This window comes from Syngnathoides biaculeatus, chromosome 7 (genome assembly GCF_019802595.1).
Source record: "Syngnathoides biaculeatus isolate LvHL_M chromosome 7, ASM1980259v1, whole genome shotgun sequence".
NCBI classification, from domain to species: Eukaryota; Metazoa; Chordata; class Actinopteri; order Syngnathiformes; family Syngnathidae; genus Syngnathoides; species Syngnathoides biaculeatus.
Window position 1 is genome coordinate 25677756 of NC_084646.1, and position 22008 is coordinate 25699763.

General features: G+C 41.1%; 1 protein-coding gene across 1 annotated transcript in view; it reads left to right on the forward strand.

The window, feature by feature from the left end:
* Positions 1 to 386: 386 nt before the first annotated feature.
* The window catches only part of syde2 (synapse defective 1, Rho GTPase, homolog 2 (C. elegans)), a 52612-nt gene continuing 30990 nt past the window's right edge, over positions 387 to 22008 (forward strand). Inside the window, exons 1-3 of the mRNA XM_061826150.1 lie at positions 387 to 2535; positions 10402 to 10691; positions 11640 to 11991. Of these exons, the coding sequence (XP_061682134.1) occupies positions 570 to 2535; positions 10402 to 10691; positions 11640 to 11991 (2608 nt within the window). The 5' untranslated portion in view covers positions 387 to 569. The remainder of the gene's footprint in view (positions 2536 to 10401; positions 10692 to 11639; positions 11992 to 22008) is intronic.

The following is a 22008-nucleotide window of genomic DNA, read 5'->3' on the forward strand; positions in this document are numbered from 1 at the left end:
CAAGGAAAATTGTTTGAACTGTGTATGGATCATCGTTGTTTATGAAACTCACTTTTTCATGGTGTTGCATATTTCCCACTGCATCCAAAGTTTCTCAATAGTTTGTCAACTTTTTTTAGGCTTCATTTAGAACATCTAATAAGACTGGGAAATTTATAACAACTGGTATAAACTGATTTGGGTTATACTGTACAAAAAACAACAACAAAAAAACAATCATCTGACCTGATGTAAGTCGCTCATGGAGGAAAGGGAGTACGAGTGTCTGTGTGTGTGTGTGTGTGTGAGAGAGAGAGAGAGAGAGAGAGAGAGAGAGAGAGAGAGAGAGAGAGAGAGAGAGAGAGGAGGTGGGGGTGGCAAAGTGAGCTGAGTTGAGGCGAGGGCGCGCACAGTCTCAGGCACAGTCAGAGCCAGGCTGCACCCAGCGGAGTGTGTCGCCAGTGCGGAGGTGACAGCGGAGAATGGAGACCTCGGCGAGCGACGAGAACCCACTCAACTCTTTCCCTGTGGAGCCAGCGTGCTGAAAGGGGATCGGGAGGAATTTAACTTTTCGGGGGCACGGGAAGGGAATGGCTGATCCTCTGCGGAGGACTTTACTAGCGAAACTACGTGGGAAAAAATCCAAGAAAGGAGAGACGCTCGGCGCTGGATCGGGCTCCACTGCTGCTGCTGCCGTCCCCGCCGCCGCCGCCGCCGCAGCTGCGAATGTGGGCCGAGAAGGTAAAGAAAAAGTTTTGCAAATGCAGCGAGACTCGGTCGAGGCTCACTCGATAGTCACGCTATCAGGCCCGGATTACACGGGAGAAAGAATGAGCACGTACGAGAATTGTGTTGACGGGCCGGCGGCGCAAGCCACAGGGGTAGAGTTGCTCCGGCTGGCCGGCTCACGTCCGCCGTCGCTGAGCTGCGGGGGCAGGGGTCGGGTGAATGGGCAGCTCCCGGGGGCCTCGCTTCAAAGAGAGGTGCAGTTTACGGGACAGGCGATTCCGGAGGCTAATAGGAGCTGCTGGGAGCCCGTGTGTGATGACGCGATCGCTCTTTCAGGAGGGGTGTTGTTTGCCCACAGGAAACACTTCATCTCAGTCCCATGGCAATGCGGCGTCGGAGATTCAATTGGTTTCGGGGACAATTCCAATAATATTTCTTCCCACGCACGAACTGTCAACTGCACCACTTCTGATTGTGAGCCCCTACTCTGTGTACATTCCCAACGTGTGTCAAGAACCACCGTTGCTGTAAATGTACATATCAACCCACCATTGCGTGCAAATCACATCCCAGCTCAAACAGAAGAAAACCTCTTTCAAACAATTGAGAACTTTGACCCTGCATACTCAGAGGACTTCAGGGGCCCTCTGCAGAGCCCATCTGTCTTTCCAACCGAGCTGGAAATATGTGATATTAACATAGCATCCATGTGTGACACAAAGGGATCACTCATGCATCCTTTAGACAGTGAAGATGATGATTATTATGATAATGGAATTCTGCCTTTCTATGAAACTAGAGCAAAAAGTGTGAGGGATGGAGGAGATATTCCAGCGCTTGCCCAGATAGGTCCAGATGAAGGACAAGATGATGAGAGCCACAGTGCCCAGGAAACAGATAGGCTTCGGACCCAGCTCAAAGAGGCGTATTACCTCCTGATTAATGCTATGAATGATATCAATTTGGACCAGCAGGTAAGTGCTGGTTTCAGTGAGAATCAGACCACCTCCTCCTGTAGTAGCAACTCTAGGGATAGCTTGTGCTCAAGGTTGTCCCCCAGAAACATGGACAGCGACTCGTGGTACTCTGGGGGTGACCACAGCCCCCAGCAGGTGTCTGACACAGATTCTTTGCTACTGTGCCTTGGTGGAAACATTGAGTCAGGTCTCAAAAGCCGACTAAAAAGTAAAAGCATGACGAATCTATCGCTGGCTAAGATAAAACCCACTTTAGCGCGTTCTGCTAGTGACGGAGACTTTAGGTATCCAGGGGGACCTTTGCAGTGCACTAATCCTCTTAGAGGCAGTTCAGTCGTGTGTGACGACGAAGTTGGTTCACATCAAAAATCAGATCAAGACAGTGAGGATGCTGAAGGTATAGCAGTGGCTGAGCTTTCAAAACCTCGCATGGTCTACAATGTACCCAGCAATGAGAGCCGTTTTCCAGAAGCTGCCAGTGAGAGCCTTGTTGAAACCAGTGGCTCGGTCAACAGCCTTACAGGTTCTTCGGACAGCAACACAGAGGGATCAGTGCCTCCCGGTTCTGTTTACAAGCAACAGCCCACAGGAGTTTCAGAACAGGGAGGCAACTTAACCAACAAGGGCCATGGTGTCACTGTCAACAAGATGCAACAGTGGATGCACAAAGGTCGCCTGTTGTCATCTGAAATGAAGCAGCGGATTGAGGGTTCATCCTCGCCCCACGGTGGGAGCCGAAACCCCGAGTGTCCCTCTCCTCTGGCGAGCCCGGGGGGATCAGGGATCCTAACATCCAGACGAGTGGTAAAATCTGTGAAGTCCCCTGCAAGCAAGACACCACAGCATTCAGGTAGGACGGCCGCATGGAGTGGCCTCGACTCCTGTGGATCTCCTAAATCAGCAAACTCTCACCCTCTTTCCTGTATGATTACTGTCATCATCCTCCACTCATAGTACACTCCGCCTGGTGGCACTCTGCTGGATGCAAAGCAAAGGGATGAGACCTCTTTGCTTTCTTTTAAGATTCTCTAACTGGTGGCGGGTTCTCTTTTTCACACTAATGTAGGCACATTTCTAACACTAAATTTATAGAACATCAGGTTTTAGGTGGGATTACTCACAGTAAAGTCCAATAACAACTAACTCATTCTGCCTGTTCAAGTTTTACTAGTGTTGGTGGTGGAATTTGTGTACGTGAATGAGATTCGTGTACAAGATTAAAGTTACAGTGTAAATATCTGTATCATGAAACCATCTGCAATGGAATTTGACATTTTGTAATTGTTTTGTTCAGATTATTGTTCAGGCCAAACGGAAACCCACCAGTTGGCTTTCAATTTATGTATGAAAAACCATACCACAAAATGACAATTATTTGCAATAGTGTACACATGTCACCAATTTGGGATGCATTTGTTGTAGTCTCAATGTTTAGCCCTGGCATTTTCAGGTTTTGCTCATTGTAGAAAGTAAAATGTTTTTTTTTTTAGAATTCTGGTTTATCATATCATCGTTGTATGGCCTGGATTGATGTTTCAGTTACTCACATTAGCAATGTTCACACATTTATACATAAGATGGGTGTTTTGTCAGTAAATACAGTATAATGCATCCAGTTCATCCACACTCAGCCAAAAATTAAGTCAATTTAGCCCAAGTATATGACGACATTTTACAGGACAATCACTTTTAGGTTTGCAAACGATCACTGAAATGTTTTGATTGTGCTTTTGCTTTTTTGTGTGTTTTTGTCACTGAGCATCTGAGCTTGTGCAGAATGGCCCTTTCCAGAGCAAATAGTTGCGCTGGCTTGTCTGTAAGCTGTTGTTGACTGTCAGTGGTGTGTTGCTAGAAATAGAGTGTGATATCAGTGCTGCTCAGAGGAAGGCTTCTGTGTGCAACTATGCCACTGGCCCAGGATGCAGTAGTTTGTCATTCATCGAAACCAGGGTTTCACAACCTTGTTCAGCTGATGATTTGAAATTCCTACACTCAACCTAAACTTCCGAAAACATATAATGTATTTCCATAATATAAGCTTTTCTTATTCTGATCTTAAATGGAGGATTAAAAAAGACCACTTAAGACATGACTTTATTTATTGCCAAAGGGTCATGTGCTTGCCTGATGCACAATAAAATAACATTTTACATAATTCCCAAAAGAACTAACCCAAGAAATAAAACCATATCGGGTGCTGGCCCTAAGTTTGGGGAACCGTACTCCCCTTTGTATTTTACCTTTTATGTTGCGCCCCCCCCCAAAAAAAAAAACAAAACAAAACACACACACAAACACACACACACTCACACACAAGAACACTGAGCATTACCCCAGTTGTGGTTAGAGGAATCCAAAGCAGAACAGGAGTTAGTGCACTAACGCTACAGTTGTGTTTGATTTGAGAGTAAGGGGGTTGGGCCGTCATGTTGCCTTCCTCCCCAGTCATTAACTCAGGGCAGCTCCATGGTTACTTGCATTTAAAGGAGACATTGGATAGATTTTTAGGATGCCATTCCTGCTGTTTAACTTTTTTCCGTGGCGTCACTTTCATCCCATGAATGAACAATGAATGCTTGCTCAGAGGATTCCAAATAAAACTGTAATTTGAATGTAAGTGTGGGGGCACAGTGGAGTAACTGGTTGGAGGGTTGGCGTTACAGTTCTGGGGACCGGGGTTAAAATCCCAGCCCCACCTGTGTGGAGTTTGCATGTTCTTCCTGTCCCTTCGTGGGATTTCTCGTAGAACTCCAGTTTCCTCCCAAATCTCCAAAACATGAAATTATTGGAGACCGCTCTAAATTGCCCCTAGGTGTGATTGTGAGTGTAAATAGTTGTTTGTCTCTATGTGCCCTGTGATTGGTTGGGAACCAGTTCAGGGTGTACCCCGTCTCTTGCCCAATGATAGCTTGGATAGGCTCCAGAACTCCCACAACCCTTGTGAGGGTAAGTGGCTCAGGAAATGGATGGGTGGAATGTAAGTGTGATATAACCCATCCATGATGGTTGCACACACGTCAGATTATGTTTAGTTTAAGCAACATAGCAAATTTATCCTGTACTAGATTTTTTTTTTTCTCACAACCATGCACAACTAATGTTCGCGGACCAATAATGTTTCTGTTTGATATGTATTTCCATATTTGTGGAGAAAGGCAGCTTTTAAAAATATAGAATCAGTTGAGGAATGGAGGAGAAACCTTAGGGATTGGGATTTTTAACAGCACTCTTTATGCACTACATGAGTGAATCACGTTTTTTTAAGTGCGGATGTAAACAGACAGCCATCTTCATCATGTTGTTAAATACAGCAGAACATTCAAATCCCAAGACAATGCACTCAATAGGAAGTAATACATGCATTTGGGTATGCTGCTACCATGACAGCTCAGCAGGATGCGAGTGTTGACATGTGACGTAACCCCGGACAATCTCAGGCCTTTACTGATGTAAAAAGAGAAAAATCTACTCACAGGACCCTCATTACCATATGAATGATCATCAGCAGGAATGTATGGCAAACAGCAAAAGATCCCATTTTGAAAGGGAGCCTGAAACGCTGTACACAACAAAGTGCTGTGTGTATGGACAGGAAAGGTTTTTGGTGTAGGTTTTGCTCTTATCAAAAGAACAGCCTCTGTGGAGACGATCTAAAAGGGAAGTTGGTAGGAAAGTGAATTAAATGCTCACAAGGAGAAAGTGAAATCAGCATTTAGTAGATTTAGATTGAGAGTATAATGAGAGAGCGGTTTAGTTCTACAGGTTTTTAATAGTACATCCAGGAAATAAGCTTTTCTCTGTTTTTAGCTCTATCACCAAACCGTAACACAGCTCTGCGCCACCTCTTCTCTCTTCCTCCCACACAGACATGCAAACGTTCTATTACTGTATTGTGTTTTGGCCATCTGTTACCTTAACGGGGTGTAAGATTTATGTACCGGTAGTCTCACTGCATCCTCTACACAGCACCGTGCCACAACAAAGGAGGTTGTGGGGTTGTGATATGGAAATTTATTTCAAATATTTGCTATACATTTTCTGGTAGTCTCATGTTCTATGTTTCTAAACAAAAAGCAAACACACAAAAACAACCGGAACTAAAAAAAAAAAACATTAGCCAAAACAACTATAAGCTAAAATATGTCTGAACATAATGTTTTATAAACCCTAATCCAAGTTGTGACATTGAGTGGAATGTAAATAAAAAGAAACATCATGATTTGCAAATCCTTTTAAACTTTGACATACATATTGAATATATAGAAGATATTTAATGATAAATGCTGGGTGTTCTTTTTGCAAATATTCACTCATTTTGAGTGTTTACCGCAGTCTTACGTCACCTTCCTCTTAACAACATTCAATATGCTTTTCAGAACTAAGGACACTTATTGCTCAAGTTGCATAGTTCTAATTCTTTCCTATTCTTGGTTGTACAACTTGAGTTTCACAACTGTTTGGGGTCTCCTCTCCCTTGTCATAGGGTTAGGGTCATTTTTTTGTGCTTCAAAATGCGCCACACATTTTCAATGGGAGGTAGTTCTGAACTGTTGGCAGGCCGGTGTAGTCTCTTACTACAAACTTATGCTTTCGGAACTTGTGCAGAATGTGGCTTGGTGTTGACTTGCTGGAAAAAAAGCAGGGACGTCCCTGAAAAAGATGTTGCTTGGATGACAGCATATGTAGTTCCAAATCATGTATGGACATTTCACCATTTATGGTGCCTTCGCAAATGTGCAAGTTACCCATGCCATGGGCACTAGCGTACCCCATACTATCACAGATGCTGGCTTTGAACTTTACGCTGATAACAATGCAGATGGTCCTTTTCCTCAGACATGCGTTCCAAAAACAATTTGACATTTGGACTCATCAGGCCACAGCCACTTTTTCACTTGGCATCAGTCCATCTAAGATAAGCTCAAGCGCAGAGAAGCCGGCGGTGTTTCTGGGTATTGTTGCTATATGACTTTCATTTTGCATGGGATAGATTTAAAATGCATTCAGCAATGTAGCGACAAACTGTTAATTGACAATGGTCGTCTTAAGTGTTCTAAGACCACGTGGGAATTTTAATCTGACAAAATACTGTTTTTTGGCATTTGTGGACCCTGAGAGATCAAAGGTCATTCAGGCATTCAGTTTTTCACAGATTCTCTGGAAGTTTTGATAATATTCTTGATTGGAGATGAGGAAATCCCTAAATTCTGTAACTGTCCCAGTCTTTAGTTACCCCTGACCCATCATTTTTGGAACATGTTCCAGCCATTAAAATGAGCGAATATTTGCAAAATAGCAATGACCTTCATCAGTGTGAAAATGAAAACCTGTTTTTTACTGTATAGTGATTTCAATTGAATGTAGATTTAAAATGATTTGCATTGTGTTTTTAAATTTAGGTTGTAAAGAATGTCTAACTTCACCAGTACTGGGGTTTGTAAATCCCAAATCCCATCGATCCATCGATCCATCCATCCATCCATCGATCCATCCATCCATCCATCCATCCATCCATCCATCCATCCATCCATCCATCCATCTAGTAATTTTCTTTACTGGTTATTCTGTTACAGGGAGCCTATCCAGGTCCATCTACATGCTAGATTGGTCACCAGTCACATAAGAAAGTCACATAAGAAAACATACAATCAGAAAACAACAACAAAAATTACTTAATTTTTAGTCATTAAGAGTACAGTACAGAGTACAGAGGTGGGCAACTAAGTTTGGCCCTGGCCAATTTTTTTTCCTGAAAATTCAATCATTGGCCAAAATTACATTCTCATCAGGGAAGCCCTACTTTTTTCTGATTTAAACCATTATATTGTGTACAAAAATACAATTTATTACTTTAAAAATAATTCGTAATTAATAAGTCTGTAACTACAGGGCTACTTCTGTGGCTCATGGTGTTGTGAAACATAGTAACCCAGTGATAACTATGTGGCTGTCTTTAATTTTTTAAGCCTTAACGTTTAAATAATTGCCATTTTAAATAAACACTGAGCCCAATAAATATAATACATTTGTGACCAACTCTTGACCTCTTTGGTAGAAAAATGCCCACGTGTTTCTTATTAGTTGAGATGAAAAATGTGATGTTTAAACAGGCCATTTCTAAATTTTCCAATGGTGGTGTTAGCTTGAGGCATTTTATTCCTCCATGTTAATTGGCAGATTTACTTCAAATACCAAAGATAATGAAAATTAACAGTTGATCATGTCAATCTACATTTCAATCATGTCAAAAACCTATGAACGTGAAATTGAACACTAAAATTGAGAAACATTTTGATCATCGTAAGAAGTACAAAGAACAGTGTGGGTGGGGTGGTACGTGTTCATCCTACCTGCGTTTATAAATAATATCTGCAATGAGGTTGCAGTCAGAACAAGGGTTGCGTGTAGTGTACAGGAGGTTGGTTGTGTGAAGGAGAGGTCCACCATGGCTGCTGCAGGTTTACCAGTCTATGTTATGCTTTGGGGTGGCACCGGAGACAGCAGCGTTAAGGCTGCAAACCTGTCGTCTGGAATGCTATTCGTGTCAGCACATGTTTTCCTTTCTAGTTATGAAAGACCCCCCTCTCAGAAGATGGCATGCTGGCAACTCCACACAGAGTCATACTCTTGTCCTTTGAGATGAACGCCATAGCAGCCTTAAATGAGTAGCGGTGATCACTTGAGCGTGCAAAAATCCACCAAGGTTGTCTAATCCTAGTTTTGATCAGTATGCATTTTAGACACTCACATTACATATATGGTAGAATGTTTGTATTTTTTGTTCAATACATTATTAACTTAGTAATCAAGTAAAGCATTTTAAAGTTTTAAGAGTGGAAAAATACTACATCCACACCTTTAATCATATCTTTTTTGTGTTTTCTGTTGCTTTCATCCACATTTAGTTGTAATAAGAGGAAAAAGACTTGTACACTTGACTATCAAACAACCCACAAATAATATAATCTTTGGTAATTTAAATTATGCAAATGTAGTTTGTATCTGGACAGTAAATAAATCATCATTCACTCCCACTATTAAAGAGTCCTATTATTAAAGTGGAAAAATGTTTGCTGACAGGAGTGAACTAATTTGTTGTGCAATGTTGAGAATAGACATTTCAGCATTTTCGTGCTTGAAGTCACAGATATTTTCCAACCACACCACTCTAGAAACTCTCCACTTTGCTTTTTACACCAGCAGGAATGCTGAAATGACATTGAAAGGCTTCCACGATGAAAATGTTGGACTGTCCATGTTCTGTGGTAGAGCAAAATCTCAATTTAAAAAAAGAGCAGACGACAAGTCGCTGTTTATCACTAGTTTTGCCTGACATCACCTTCAATCAATCTATATTTCCACATTTCACATTTTCTGTTTCGTTCATAGAGAAACTCCCAGGGGATATCATTTTGTTTCAGGAAAACAATACACAGTTTTCAATTCCAAATCTTACAAAAACTAAGTTCAAGCTCCTCTTGTGATTGGTTTGTAGTAGTTGGGAGGGGAAAATAACTTATTCCTTTCACGTTATGGATTTTTAATTTTTTTTTTTTTTACAGCACTATCATTTTAAGTTTTGTAATGTCAAACCTAACATTTCTTTTGTTGGATTCATCTGTCTTATGTAAGAGTGGGGGGTTTGGAGTAGGGTGATAATCAGATGACACAAATTCTTACCCATTTAAAGAAGTGACATGTTTTGTACATACTGGCTGCTTTGTATTCAATTTCAGTTCCTTATAATAAATTTATTTAGCAGTCTATAATTTGGTGGATGTCTTCATGGAAATATATCCGTGAGGAAAAGGACAAGCTGTCTCATCAAAAGATGTCGAGGGGCTTGTCTGAGTGTGGAGGATGCAAACTGACTTTTAAATACTTCTGTTGCTGTACAAGTTAGAGCATGGCACTCAGTCGCGTCTTTTATCTATAACACACACGCAAACAATGTTGAGTATTTCTCGCTGACTGAATCTGCTCTTCTGCTCTTGGGATAGCCAAAACATGCCAGACAATTTGCTGTGCTTGTTTCAAGAACATAATATATTTTCATTTTAAAACGCACTTGAATTCATGTATTTTCTAAGCTCAAAAAAGTGAAAAGGTCATCAGTGACGAAAAAATAGATGACGATGCTTCAAAGAGCCTGTGACAGTCAGATTAGTAATTTGGTAATAAAAACAATATGACTAAAAATCATCACATAAAAAGAGCAACTGACCAACAAACCCAAACACTTTGTGGCTTTCCGAACTAAATAAATGACTGAAAGCAGATGTGAGATACACAAGAGAATATCTCCAGCCACCATATCCATGGCTTTTTAAAAAAAAATCACTCATTTACTTTTTTATTTATTTACCATGTACACTCCTTTGGTTTCTTGATACAGATGTTTCCCTCAACTTGACAGGGTTCTAGGTTCAACTCTCGGCTCAGGACTGTGTGGGGTTTGTGTGTTATCCCCGTACTTCCGCCTCACATTCTAAAAAAGCATGAGTTAGGTCAAGTAGAGACTGAATTGTCCGTAGTTGCGCATGGTAGTGTGAATAGTCCATATGAGTCAGCTGGGAGAGGCTCCTACGGCCCTTATTGGGACACGAAGTATAGAAAATGGATGAATGATATCGTGATTAATTTGGTTTGTATGTCTCCTGGCATGTGATGGTAAACCCTCAGATTGTCTAACCTCCGCTTTCTGTTGCTCATTCAGCTCTAATTGAAAATGCCCAAACTCAAGAGACAGCCAGGGCCAATGAGCTTTCAGCATGGCGACCACACCTCCACACCATCACGGTGGCCAAGAAGCGCAACTGGCTGCAGCAGAGCACCCTTGGAAAAGGGAACTACTACAGTAAAGATGAGCTGCAAGGCAAGCTGGCAGCTGAGGAGGAGGCGTGCCAGGGCTACCCACAGCTGCCACCTCTACCCAGTCCTTCTCCAGAGCAAATGATAAGTTCAGGGGCACCATCTGCACGGCCGGCCCACCTGCATCTACCCAAGGTTAATTAACCTCACAGTCTTGTGCTACTTGACAACAGCTTTTAACTGGATAGTTTGACGTTCAAGAAATTGCTGATTTGCTTTTGTGGTTAAAGATCATAAACATGATATTATTTCGATATCTGCTTTATCACCGTTGTGCCCCACCCCCTCCAAAAAATGCACACATGTTCATATAACTCATGAACTGAAAAAAATGAGTCGATGGATATTTTTGTCCATTCATTAATAAAAAAAAAATTGTGAGATGAGATCGCTGTATAACAGTCCCTTCCATTTCATTCTTGTGGTGTTTTATAGGGTTAAAGGTCAGGCCTCTCAAATTTTTACATGACTTTATGGACCACTGGGTATGAGGTACTGAAGAATTGCTATCATACTGGTAAACTGGAGCATTAAAATTAAAATCGGTTTGAGTGTTAAAATACTTGGACCGTGTGTGCAGTAGTTTTCAAATTGGGGGGACGCGCCTTGGGTTATGACGGGGGTCGGGTGGGGTGGGGGTGGGAGGTGCGGGGTGACCAGTAACTACCATGAACACTTTTCATCATTAAGTTCCACCCAGCAGTTATTCTTATTTTTGTTGATTCCCAAGGAATAATGTTTTCAAGGTGTCGGGGGGGTGTGTGGCAGTGAAAATTTGGAAGTGGGGGAAGGCGCTGAAAATGTCATCTACAAAAAATGTGGTGCTGCAAAAAAACTTGTGAAAAAGTCAAACTATGATGGTGCAAAAGTCAATTTAGCAGTGTGTGGTAATGGTCTGGAGTTACATTTCCAATCTAAGATAGAAAACGATTCTAGGTGCGTACCGGAACTCGGAGTTCAATTGTCCATGTCATGGCAAGTTAGTTAGTTTTCCATTTTCCGAGTAAGATAGGTTTAGGACGAATGTTTTTTATAACAGCATTCAAGGTTTTTTTTTCCTCTTTGGCTTCTGTCTTGATCTAGGTGAGTGTATCGCCTCACCCCAGGAGTGTGGACCCCGCAGAGGAGAATGATGCTGACGACGAAGGGGAGATCTGGTACAACCCGATTCCCGAGGATGACGAACTTGAGGTGTCCAACAGACCGTCTGTCCGACTGCTTTTTCCCTCTCGAACTGAGCCTCAGAGGAGGCCCAGTAGGGGTCATAACGGGAGGACCGTGGAGACCAGTGGGCCAGACTTGGTCGTAGAAAGTAGCTCAGGAGATGGAAGCCAAGGAAATGCTGCACATTCGACAGAGGCACTACATCTGCACCGACAGATGCTGATGTTCAAACCTCAGGAGGACGGAGGGCCTTCCAGCAGCAAATCTATTGGTAAGTCAAGTTAACGGACACATCTTATGTTGTTTTTCATTTCGACAGAGAGTGTTGAAAATCTTGCTGCTCAAGGAATTACCATACTTATTTCACTTTGTGGCAATAATGGCTGACTTGAAATGTCACTTCTGCTTTGTATTTGTTTGAGGGATATTGGTTTAAAATAAACACCTTTGTTTGTTTACGTCCAATAAATATAATCAGAACATGTTTTAATTATGTATTAGAATTAGAATTTTGTTAATTAGTATTTTTAAATTACATTATTGCTGATGTTATCATGTCTTTGCTTGCTTTGTTCAGCTTGATAGAAATGGATGATGAGCTGTTCCATGGATCCCTCATCTCTTTAAATGTAATGAAAAGAAAGTACAGCTTATAAAGAATTGAAATTTTAAGACACTAAATTGAATTAAGGTTTGAAATCGAATAGATTAATATACCTTGATACACTTTGCTGTCCAACAAAATGAAGTTAGCACCAATGTTGATGTAGAATATAATAGAAAATAAAATGTGACAAAAAACAAACAACCATCCCCTTACACAAAAAATATTCAAATATATTGAAAATAACCCATGAAAGAAATACATACAATCCCTTTCAAAAGAGTCTAGATATCCTTTCATTTCTCACATGAGCACATTTTTTCAAGCTTGACTGGCAGTTTACGAGAGTATGTATATGACGTATTTGACTTTCTTATGGCACGCAACCGCTCTTGACTTGCTGAAGGAGCATGAGGCTGAGTGAATAGAAACCCAACACTTGAGATTTAGTACTCCTAGCAACAGTTTCTTTGGCAGAATCAGGAATGAGTTTCAGAGTATTTTTTTTGCCAAAAATATTCTATTGAAAATCTTCTCACTGTTCTGTTCACCTTTCTCTTGTTAAATTATTTCTAATTGGGCCCCTTATTTGCGCATCTTTTATGTTGCTTTAAGTTTCTATTCCCTGAGACCTTCTCTGTTGGTTAAGGATCATGAAACCAAATGAGTCTCTGAGTCCACTACCATGAATAATCATCAAATGAATGAAAATGAAAATGAAAGAACAAATGTTTTTTGGATGTCTGTGGAAGTGATTTTTTTATGTTCACATTTAGCTGTGACCTACTTGTGATGTGTAATTTTCTCATTTACACCATGTAATGGCGTGTATTGTGTGTGAATGGGTTCTGTCTAACAAGAGTCCTCAGGAGCTGTTCAGTGATCATGTGGTTGATGTGTACCACAGTGGCGACTACAAATTGAGAAGAGGTCCCTCTGCGCTTTTTATAATACCCACTGCCTTCCTTCCTGCCTTAAATTTTTGACTTTACAATTCATTCCTGTGGGTTTGATGAGACGACTATTCTGCTTCCCATAATTGACTACATAATATTTCTTTTGGATGCAGACTTCTGAAGATAAAGTGGGATATTTAGGGTATGTTTGGATGGCAACAATCAAGTTAAAACAAGAAGTATCTGAATTTTTAAATGCTCACGTGATGCACATTTTATTACATTTCTAACAGTACGATAGTACTCATTTGCCATATACTGTATATATGATGCGTCTGGTTGGATCGTTGGCCTCTCAGTTCGAAGGACCGGTGTTCAAATCCCAGTGCAGACTGTGTGGAGTTTGCATGTTCTCCCTGTGTTTCTGTGGTTTTTCTCCAGGCACTCCGGTTTCCTCCCACATCCCAAAAACATGCATTAATTGGAGACTCTAAATTGCTCCCAAGTGTGATTGTTAGTGTGAATAGTTGTTTGTCTGAGTGTGACTCTTGCGTGTCCCCATGTGCCCTGCAATTGGCTGGCAACAATTTTCAGTGTGTTCTCTCCTGCCCAACAATGGCTGGGATAGGCTTTAGCGCTCCCGTGATCCTTGTGAGGATAAGCAGCTCAGAAAATGGATGGATTTAATTTTATTTTTTTTTAAATGCCAATGCTTGTTTGGTTCTATGTCCCCTGTAATTGTGTGGCGCCCAGTTCAGGTTATACACCACCTCTTAACCCAGAGTCAGTAGGAATAGTCTCCAGCAAGTCCACGCCCTTAGTGAGGATAAGTGGTACAGAGGGTGAATGAATGAATGAATGAATGTTGTACTGTGCTGGTCATTTTAGACCACTAAAAACCTCTACAAACAAAGGTTTTGAAATGTATAGTATCAGGGCTGCCTATAGCAAACAAAAGTGCTTCAATGTAACAGAGAGTCGGCTATATGATCCCCTGCCTCTATTAGTCCTTTCTATCAAGGTTCCAATGTAAAGATCGAAAAAAGAATGTAAAGAAATAAACTGTGCAGACTCCAGTCCTGGTAGACCATTCACCACAAGGTTAGTTCAATACCTTTATACTTAACCCTAGAGAACCCAAGACATCCAAATCCTCTTTTAAATATGTGACCCCATGGTTTCTCTCGGGTTGATGTCTATGCGGGTTGAAAATTAAGCGAGTGTTTCAAAGGTCAAACATCAAAATCATCTATCATCTGGCTATTGTTTTGGTTGGGCCATGTTCCCAAATGCCCACATTAAACTATTACGTCACATGTTACTTCATGTGTCAAAGTCAAGGCCCAGAGGTCTGCCAAATCATTTAATGTGGGCTGCAAAAGCAAACTATGTGCATGTATTTCAATGTTTCTTGCAAAACAAAATCTCTTCCAAATTTGCAAATTGTCTTCACTTTTTTTTCCAAACCACTTTTTAAAATAGCTTGAATAAATTGTTTTCCTTGACTTCATATTTCCATAGTTATCTGTCATTTGTTGTGTGTATTGTGTATATAATAATAAAATAAGGCGATTATACTAGACCCTACACCGATCTGATCGGCTTGATCGAGATCGGACGATAATTACCATTTGATGCTGATCGGTTTTAATGCCATAATTCATCGATCTGATCAATGATGCCTTCGTTTACGGTATAAACAATATATTTGAACCTAAAAGCCAGTTTATTTTAAGACTTGTCGCATGTTTTTTTTAACATAGTACTGTCAGTATCGGAACCCCAATGAAAATATAAAAAAGAAGCCTAGTAATAGTAGTGTTACCACTAACGATTGAATAAAAACATGCTGCCGTTATGTTGAATCATCTTCTAAAGTTTTGGTGCATGAAGAAATGTAATTACACTTAAAACCCAAGTGTCAACCCTATAAACATTCTAGAAAAGATGTTGTAATGAAAAATACATATAACATTATTCACTTCAATGTCCATACGAAAAAATAAATGTGAGCGGAGAGCCGTCATCCATGCGCATAGTTGCAGAAGTGTCATTCTATGATATCCAAGTGGTCGCCATATTGGCTGCATCCTGTGTCCGTGACGTCACCCGGACATTCGCCAATGAAAACACGCGGTGCACCCTAACTATGCAAGACGAACATGTCCCTTCTGACACGGAAACTCTTTTCAAAAAGGACAACGCCACACATCTGAGTGAAGTTACCGGGCAATATTACACTATTGTTTCGAGCCCTCAGGGCAATATTACACTATTGTTTCGAGCCATATTCAGATGACATGCGATCACGGCCAAACCACATCCCCTTCCAATCCACTTCTGCGGCGGAGATGAGCCATCACGGCTCATTGCAGCCGGCCGGTGTGGCTTATGACGTAGCCGAGCCGTGCTGCTTTAGAAAGTTGTTCACAGACACCGTAGTACTGAGCAACACAGTCGAGCAGGGGCGCTTTATGCGCACACGGCTGAGTGAAGCATTCTCGGCTGGGTTCTTCAGAGCCGCCCCCGTCGCAAAGCCCAATGCGCAGCTTTCGCAGGAGCTGTGACCGCCGAACGCGGCGCCTCAGCCGGTGTGGCTGATTTTCGGCGCCGTGGTGGCATATAATGGAGCCGAGGCGTGCTGCTTTTAGAGGGTTGTTCACAGCCACCGCAGTACACGATGAACACTATCGAGCCGAGGCGCATTACTGCGCACACGAGGCTGAGTAAGACATTGTTGGCTGGGTTCTTCAGATTCGCAGCAGCCCGACACATTTCATACGCGGATATTTTGTTATGTTATGAGAGACCCATTACGTGGTCCGCCCCAAACTATTATTTTTTTTAGTAGCTGAATACACACCTACCTGTGATTTGAAACCCACGAAGCTCTCATCCTCTGCACCCGTACAATCAATTTTTCACAACGAACCTGGTCTCTTTCAAACTTTTCTTAAAACATTATTTCTGTCATGTAATTTTGGTTTGACCTGACTAATTAGAATATGTGACCTGACTAGAGAATACATTCAAAGACAGTAAATATTTAGACACAGTAAATGAATAAGCCATTCAAATAGACAAATTGCTCCATTTTGCGAATAGATTGGTGATCGATGATCATTTTTTTTAACACAGTGATTGGCCCCAAAAATCCTGAAATTATACATTCATATGGTTTCACACTTATAATGGCCCTCTCAGAGAAACGGTAGTCCAGGACCGTTTGACACCCCTGTGACATCACGCCACAAACTTGTTTTGAAAAACTTCCACTTTGACAACAGCTTTTCAAATGACCCCCCCCCCCACACACACACAAACACACCATTTGTATAACCAAAAGGGAGTTGCGATGTAAAACAATTCCAATTTTTTAAAGGGTTTCAAAATGTCATTAGGTCATATTATGTTTCTCAGACAAAACACATGTCTGTCATAGTTTGCTGTGGTAGGTATTGTTGCCCCACATCTGTTTTGTGGATTGTTTGCTAGTATTATTTTGGATAAAACAAACTGACACTTTTCACCAACCCTGGGGAGAATGTAGCATTGGACCCATGAAAAGGTTTTTCTTAAGGAAGCGTTGTGTTACACAGACGGGACAGTTTCCATTGATTAATCAGATAAAGAGGGCTTTGACTTAGAAAGTCTGCCAAAGAACACAGCCTATTGTCTTTTGTAGTCGCAAAATAAAGCTGTATTATTTTCTTAATTCAACAACCTTTTATAAGGCCCCCTGAGTAATTGGTAGGTTACTGATCTGATTTTTACCCCACATCTCAATAGATTTAATGGTCTATTGTATTTTCAGCATTTGTTTATTAAATGGCTAATGTAAATTTAATTACTCCAAAAGCCAAAATTAACTGTGGTGTCAGTGCTATGTAAATTCCAGTCACTTTCCTTATGTAAAGACTACCAACCAGAGCCAAATTGGATTTGAATGTCCTCAGAAGCATGGTCTTGTGCAAAAGAATTCCAATAATCCTCTAATGTGTGAAAACCTAGCAATAGTGCATTGTACACACAGGATCATGTACGTGATGTGCAATATAGTAACCAGAGTATAGAAGTATTAGGTATGAGTTTCCTCGCTGTATCTTTGCAAATACATAGTACACCAAAAGTCTCTTTGTGAATAACAACCTCTGATCCAGGCACAGCAAATGCCTTCCACCCACCCCTCCCCAAAAAAAAAAAGAAAAATGCAAACACAGCCTGAGTGTTGCCCCAACCCTTTTTAGCCCATTTTTCCACGTCTTCTGCTTTTGATTCTTGATGATTATCAGCGTGTGCAGACTTCACTTTATTTGCTAGGGGTTGGACAGGGCTATTGTTGATTGAGCACAAATAAGTTGTCTGATGAATTAATGAAGCAGTACTGATATGGATGACTCTCTTTGACTATAGTTTTCCTCGGGTCAGCTGGCTGGTTTGTTTCCCTCTCACCGGATGCACTCTAGACTCCTCATTTGCTGCCTTTTGACTGACTTTTTTGTCTGTTTGAAAGCCCTGTTTTTATGTAGAATAATGATTGATGGACTCCATGGGGTAGTGAGCATGGTACATTCCCAATCTCATGTTCTCTTTGGTGGCAGGTTGTGGAATCTCATTTGGCCACTGCTTGGAATGGGATCATATATATATTTTTTTTTTATGGGGGTTGTTTTTGCACTCACTGTCCGCTGTATTCAAGAATGAGCCCATGCTCCTATAGTTATACCCGAGCTCCAGTCTCTTGAGTTAAAATCAAAAATCTTATCTTGGCGGACGCCTGCATGGTTTGGCTAGGAGGGAGTCAACAAGACATCGGAGCAACATTGTGAGAACAACTCTCTAAATCCAGAGTAGATTCCTTAGTCTGGTGTTAGATGTGAACTTTAGGTCACGTACGCAGTTGTCTCATAGTTTTGTCGGAATCACAGCAACACAAAGAAAATCGCTCAGTTTGCTAGTAAGCTCAAATAAAACACTTAAATTACATTCAGAGGCATGACAAGATTTTCTCATTTGTGGCAAATTGCATCGATGGTAATGATATTATTTTCCCTTATTTAATTATTCTGTTGCATCATAAAACATTTAAACACATTTTGGCAAATAGCAGCGATGGTAATAATATTATTTTCCCTTATTTAATTCCTGTAGCATCATAAAGCTTTGAAACACATTTATAAATTATATTTGATATGTTAAGCCAGAACTTTGAAACTTTTAGAAAGCATTTTACACAGTCAGAAATTGCATAAGTGCATAAAAATAGAGGGAAACCAATCTTGTCTTGCCTCAGTTTTGGATTTTTGTTCTACATATATTTTTCTATAAATTTATAGTCATTTCCAAGTTATTGGTAAACCTTTTTGATTTCTATTCAAATCCCATCTAACTTTTAAAATGGTTTTTAATGTTTAAGATCATTTCTATATACACTTATAATGTCTCTATTGACAAAAGAATCAGGTTATGAAACACCTCCTCTGAAAAATATTGTCTCAAGTTATGAAGGAAATTCAGGATACAAAAAGAAAAAATAGACGCTGGATTTCCTAAATTCATAAAAATCCTGTATCTTGGTTTGTGTGGTGCAATAGAGCTGCATTTCCATTGGCTAATCCCCATCGCATCTTCCCGGGATCCCATTGCCTAGGAGGGATGCCAATGGTCTGTGTGGTGCGAGGGAGTTGCTATCAATCTTAAAGGCTCCGTCACACCATGACGTTCTGGTCAACGTCCTCTGAACATTTTAAATGTTCTATTTTTCAGCGTTCTCAAACGCGGATGACACATCTGGTGTGTGATTAACGTGTCTAACACATGATTTAACATGTGTCTAATGCACGAAAAGCGTGTCTAATGCACGAAAAGCGTGTAACAGCGACCAAATAAGATACCCCTAAGACCATTAGCATGTGCAAACGTGTCATTGGGGCGCAACAAGCGATTTGTCAATGTAAGACGAGCGTGTTCAGCGTGTGACCAAAGGGTGAATAACGACAGAAAAGCGTTTTGCTGGCATGTAATTTTTACAGTGGAACCGGCACTGAAACGTTGGAAAGTTCATAGTCACTTCAGTTGTTGTCGTGAGTTAGAACAGTGAGCATCATGCCGCCGAGAAGAAGAAAAGTTAGGGCGTGAACTTCAGCAACTAGCGCTGCTCGTAAGAAAACTAAGCCTCTTTCATCACGAGCAATGTGTTTGGAGGAAAAACAACAGCAGGAGGAAGAGCACGTCCGCGAAGTCACACACCATGTGACACCCACTGGGGACCCTATACACCTTGCAAACCCCAGTGAGGACGGTCCGACAAAGAGACAAAAAAAGCAGAGAAAGGATTGCAGGATCCTGGACCGGGCTGTTGAGGATAGTCTGGTGGAGTTTTTCCACGAAAACGAACTGCTGCTTTCTGGATCTTCCATAGTAGGTGCTCTCTACTGCAGCTTAATATTAAATGGACCTTGCTTACAAAGCATTGGTTTATATACCCATATGCATGGAAGTTCGGGAAACGCTCGAATGACGCTTAACGGACACCAAACGACATTCGTTTCACTTTAGTTAAACGCAGTGTGCGCTAGGGGATTGTTCAGTGGTCGTTGACAGGTCGCCAGTGAGTCGTTCACTGCAAAGCAAACTATTAAGTAACAACCAAGTAAAGCTAGAGTTACGACTGACTAACAATAGGCAAACGCGTGCAACGCTTGGCGAACTTTAGTAAAATGTTCCACGGATGTTCTTGAACATTCTGCAGCGTTTAAAATTAAACCTTGATGAACGCTGGTCTCAGTGAGAACTTTTGTGGATGTTCAAAACTTTTTTTCCGGACCGGCGTTCTCCGCTGATTCCCAGCGATCATTGACGTTCACTAGCGTTCAAACAATGCTCTTCTGGAGCTATCCCGGCGACCATGGGCGACTACCAATGTTTCCTCAAACGCTATAGAACGGTGACCAGAACGTCATGGTGTGACGGGGCCATTACAAATTATGCTTTTTGATTCCCTTGGACACTCGACTGTCAACGAATCATGCTAGTGCTGTCATACGCTAATGCTAATATAATTTATTTATCATTCTTTACATTAGGTACTTTGAATGCTTATTTTTGGCTGGGGGGAAGAGTCAGGAGGGTTGAAACGGATTACGCCATTTACATGTAAAATGTGCTTCTACTTACAGAAAAATTCACATTACGAAACAACTTCTGGAACAGATTAATTTCAAAAGTAGAGGTACCACTGTACAGTGAACTTCTGCCAATTGTTGGTTTTCCACTCACAAATTTGATCTTTTTCCTGTGGCACCTAAACTCAGCTATTTGCTGAAGAATTGACTTCTTCATGGCTTTATATCCTCTCTTCTAAGATGTCACAAGATGCCTCCAAAGCCCTGGCTAATAGAAAAGTATAGTAATACCAGTAATTGGTGTCAAGGAAGTCTGTTGAAATGATAGTTCTCGGCTGTTTAGGATCATTGTCATTTAGGACAACTGATGTTATAAGATAAATTTGAAATGATTAGGTATTTTAGGATTGTGGTTTAGAGTTTTAGTTATTAACATAGACCATTATAAACATTTTTGGTATAGGGTTGTCTGTTTCCCTATTCACTACAAATAGCTTTGCTGGACTATTGATTTGCTGTTACTTCGACCAGTGCAGCTACTTTTCTGCGATAGTTGAGGCAGGGCACTAATGGCTGCAATGGCGTTTAACCACGTGAGGGCTGCTTTGGCAACTGGCCATGTTGTGTTAGAGAGAAGGCGTGCATGCTTAGATATATTAGCAGGCTTTTGTAACCGACATGATCAAGCCGCCAAGCTCTGGCGGCCCCTGAAAAGCCTTCTGATGGGTTCAAGCCAAGTGGAAAAGAAGGTTCATAGAGCAGAATCAAGTGGTCACCAAGTGAAGAAATTCTTGGACAAGTGTGCCTTTCACCAGTTTATTTACTCTGCACACAATGAAGCTGTTGGTTTATACCTTTAACACACGTTTTTTTGTGGGCATAACGCACACTCCTCGATGAAAGCAAGTGGCCTTACATTTTGACATTATCATAGACAGCAAATTGTTATAATAAAATACAACCTTACAGTTGGACTGCCACGTTTTACATTTAAAATCCAGAACCAATCCTAATGTGACAAATGAACCATCTCCTTATTGGTCACGTCATTTCACAAACACACCCTTTTCCTGCACTTGACTGGTGCCATTGTTCTGAAAGGCCCTCGTCATAAGTTCCTCCCCTATATTGGCAAGTGTTCGAGGGAGGGTGACCAGCGTAGCTCCAAGGGCAAGGCATGCATGTGTTTTTTCCTTGCATATGTTTATGAACTTACATAGGTGGTAGGGTGGGCACAGTTAAATGGCTCAGATGTCACGTACAAGAATGCAGACCTTTGGCCCTTGACCCAGTAACATGGCCTTAGAGCATTGTATGTCAAAGTATCGCCCCTGACCCTAAGTTAGTGAAATATTGTGTTACTCTCGTGACTGCTACCGTCACCACATGGCCTGAGGCCATGGGAGCTGAGTGTCTTGTCACAGTGTGTGTCACAGTTGTTCACAAAGCAGAAAGCATTAACTAATCAAAGATTAGAGGCTATAAGTTTGTAAATATTACATTATCATTATTTGCCCTTTTTTACCGGCATAAATTTGTGGACAGTGGTACCTTCACTTCACGTACGAGTTTGATGCACAAGTAATTGAGCTTAACTACAGAAGGTATAAAAATCATCAGTCAAGGTACCGCTATATTTAGAAATATTAAATAGTCATCCATCA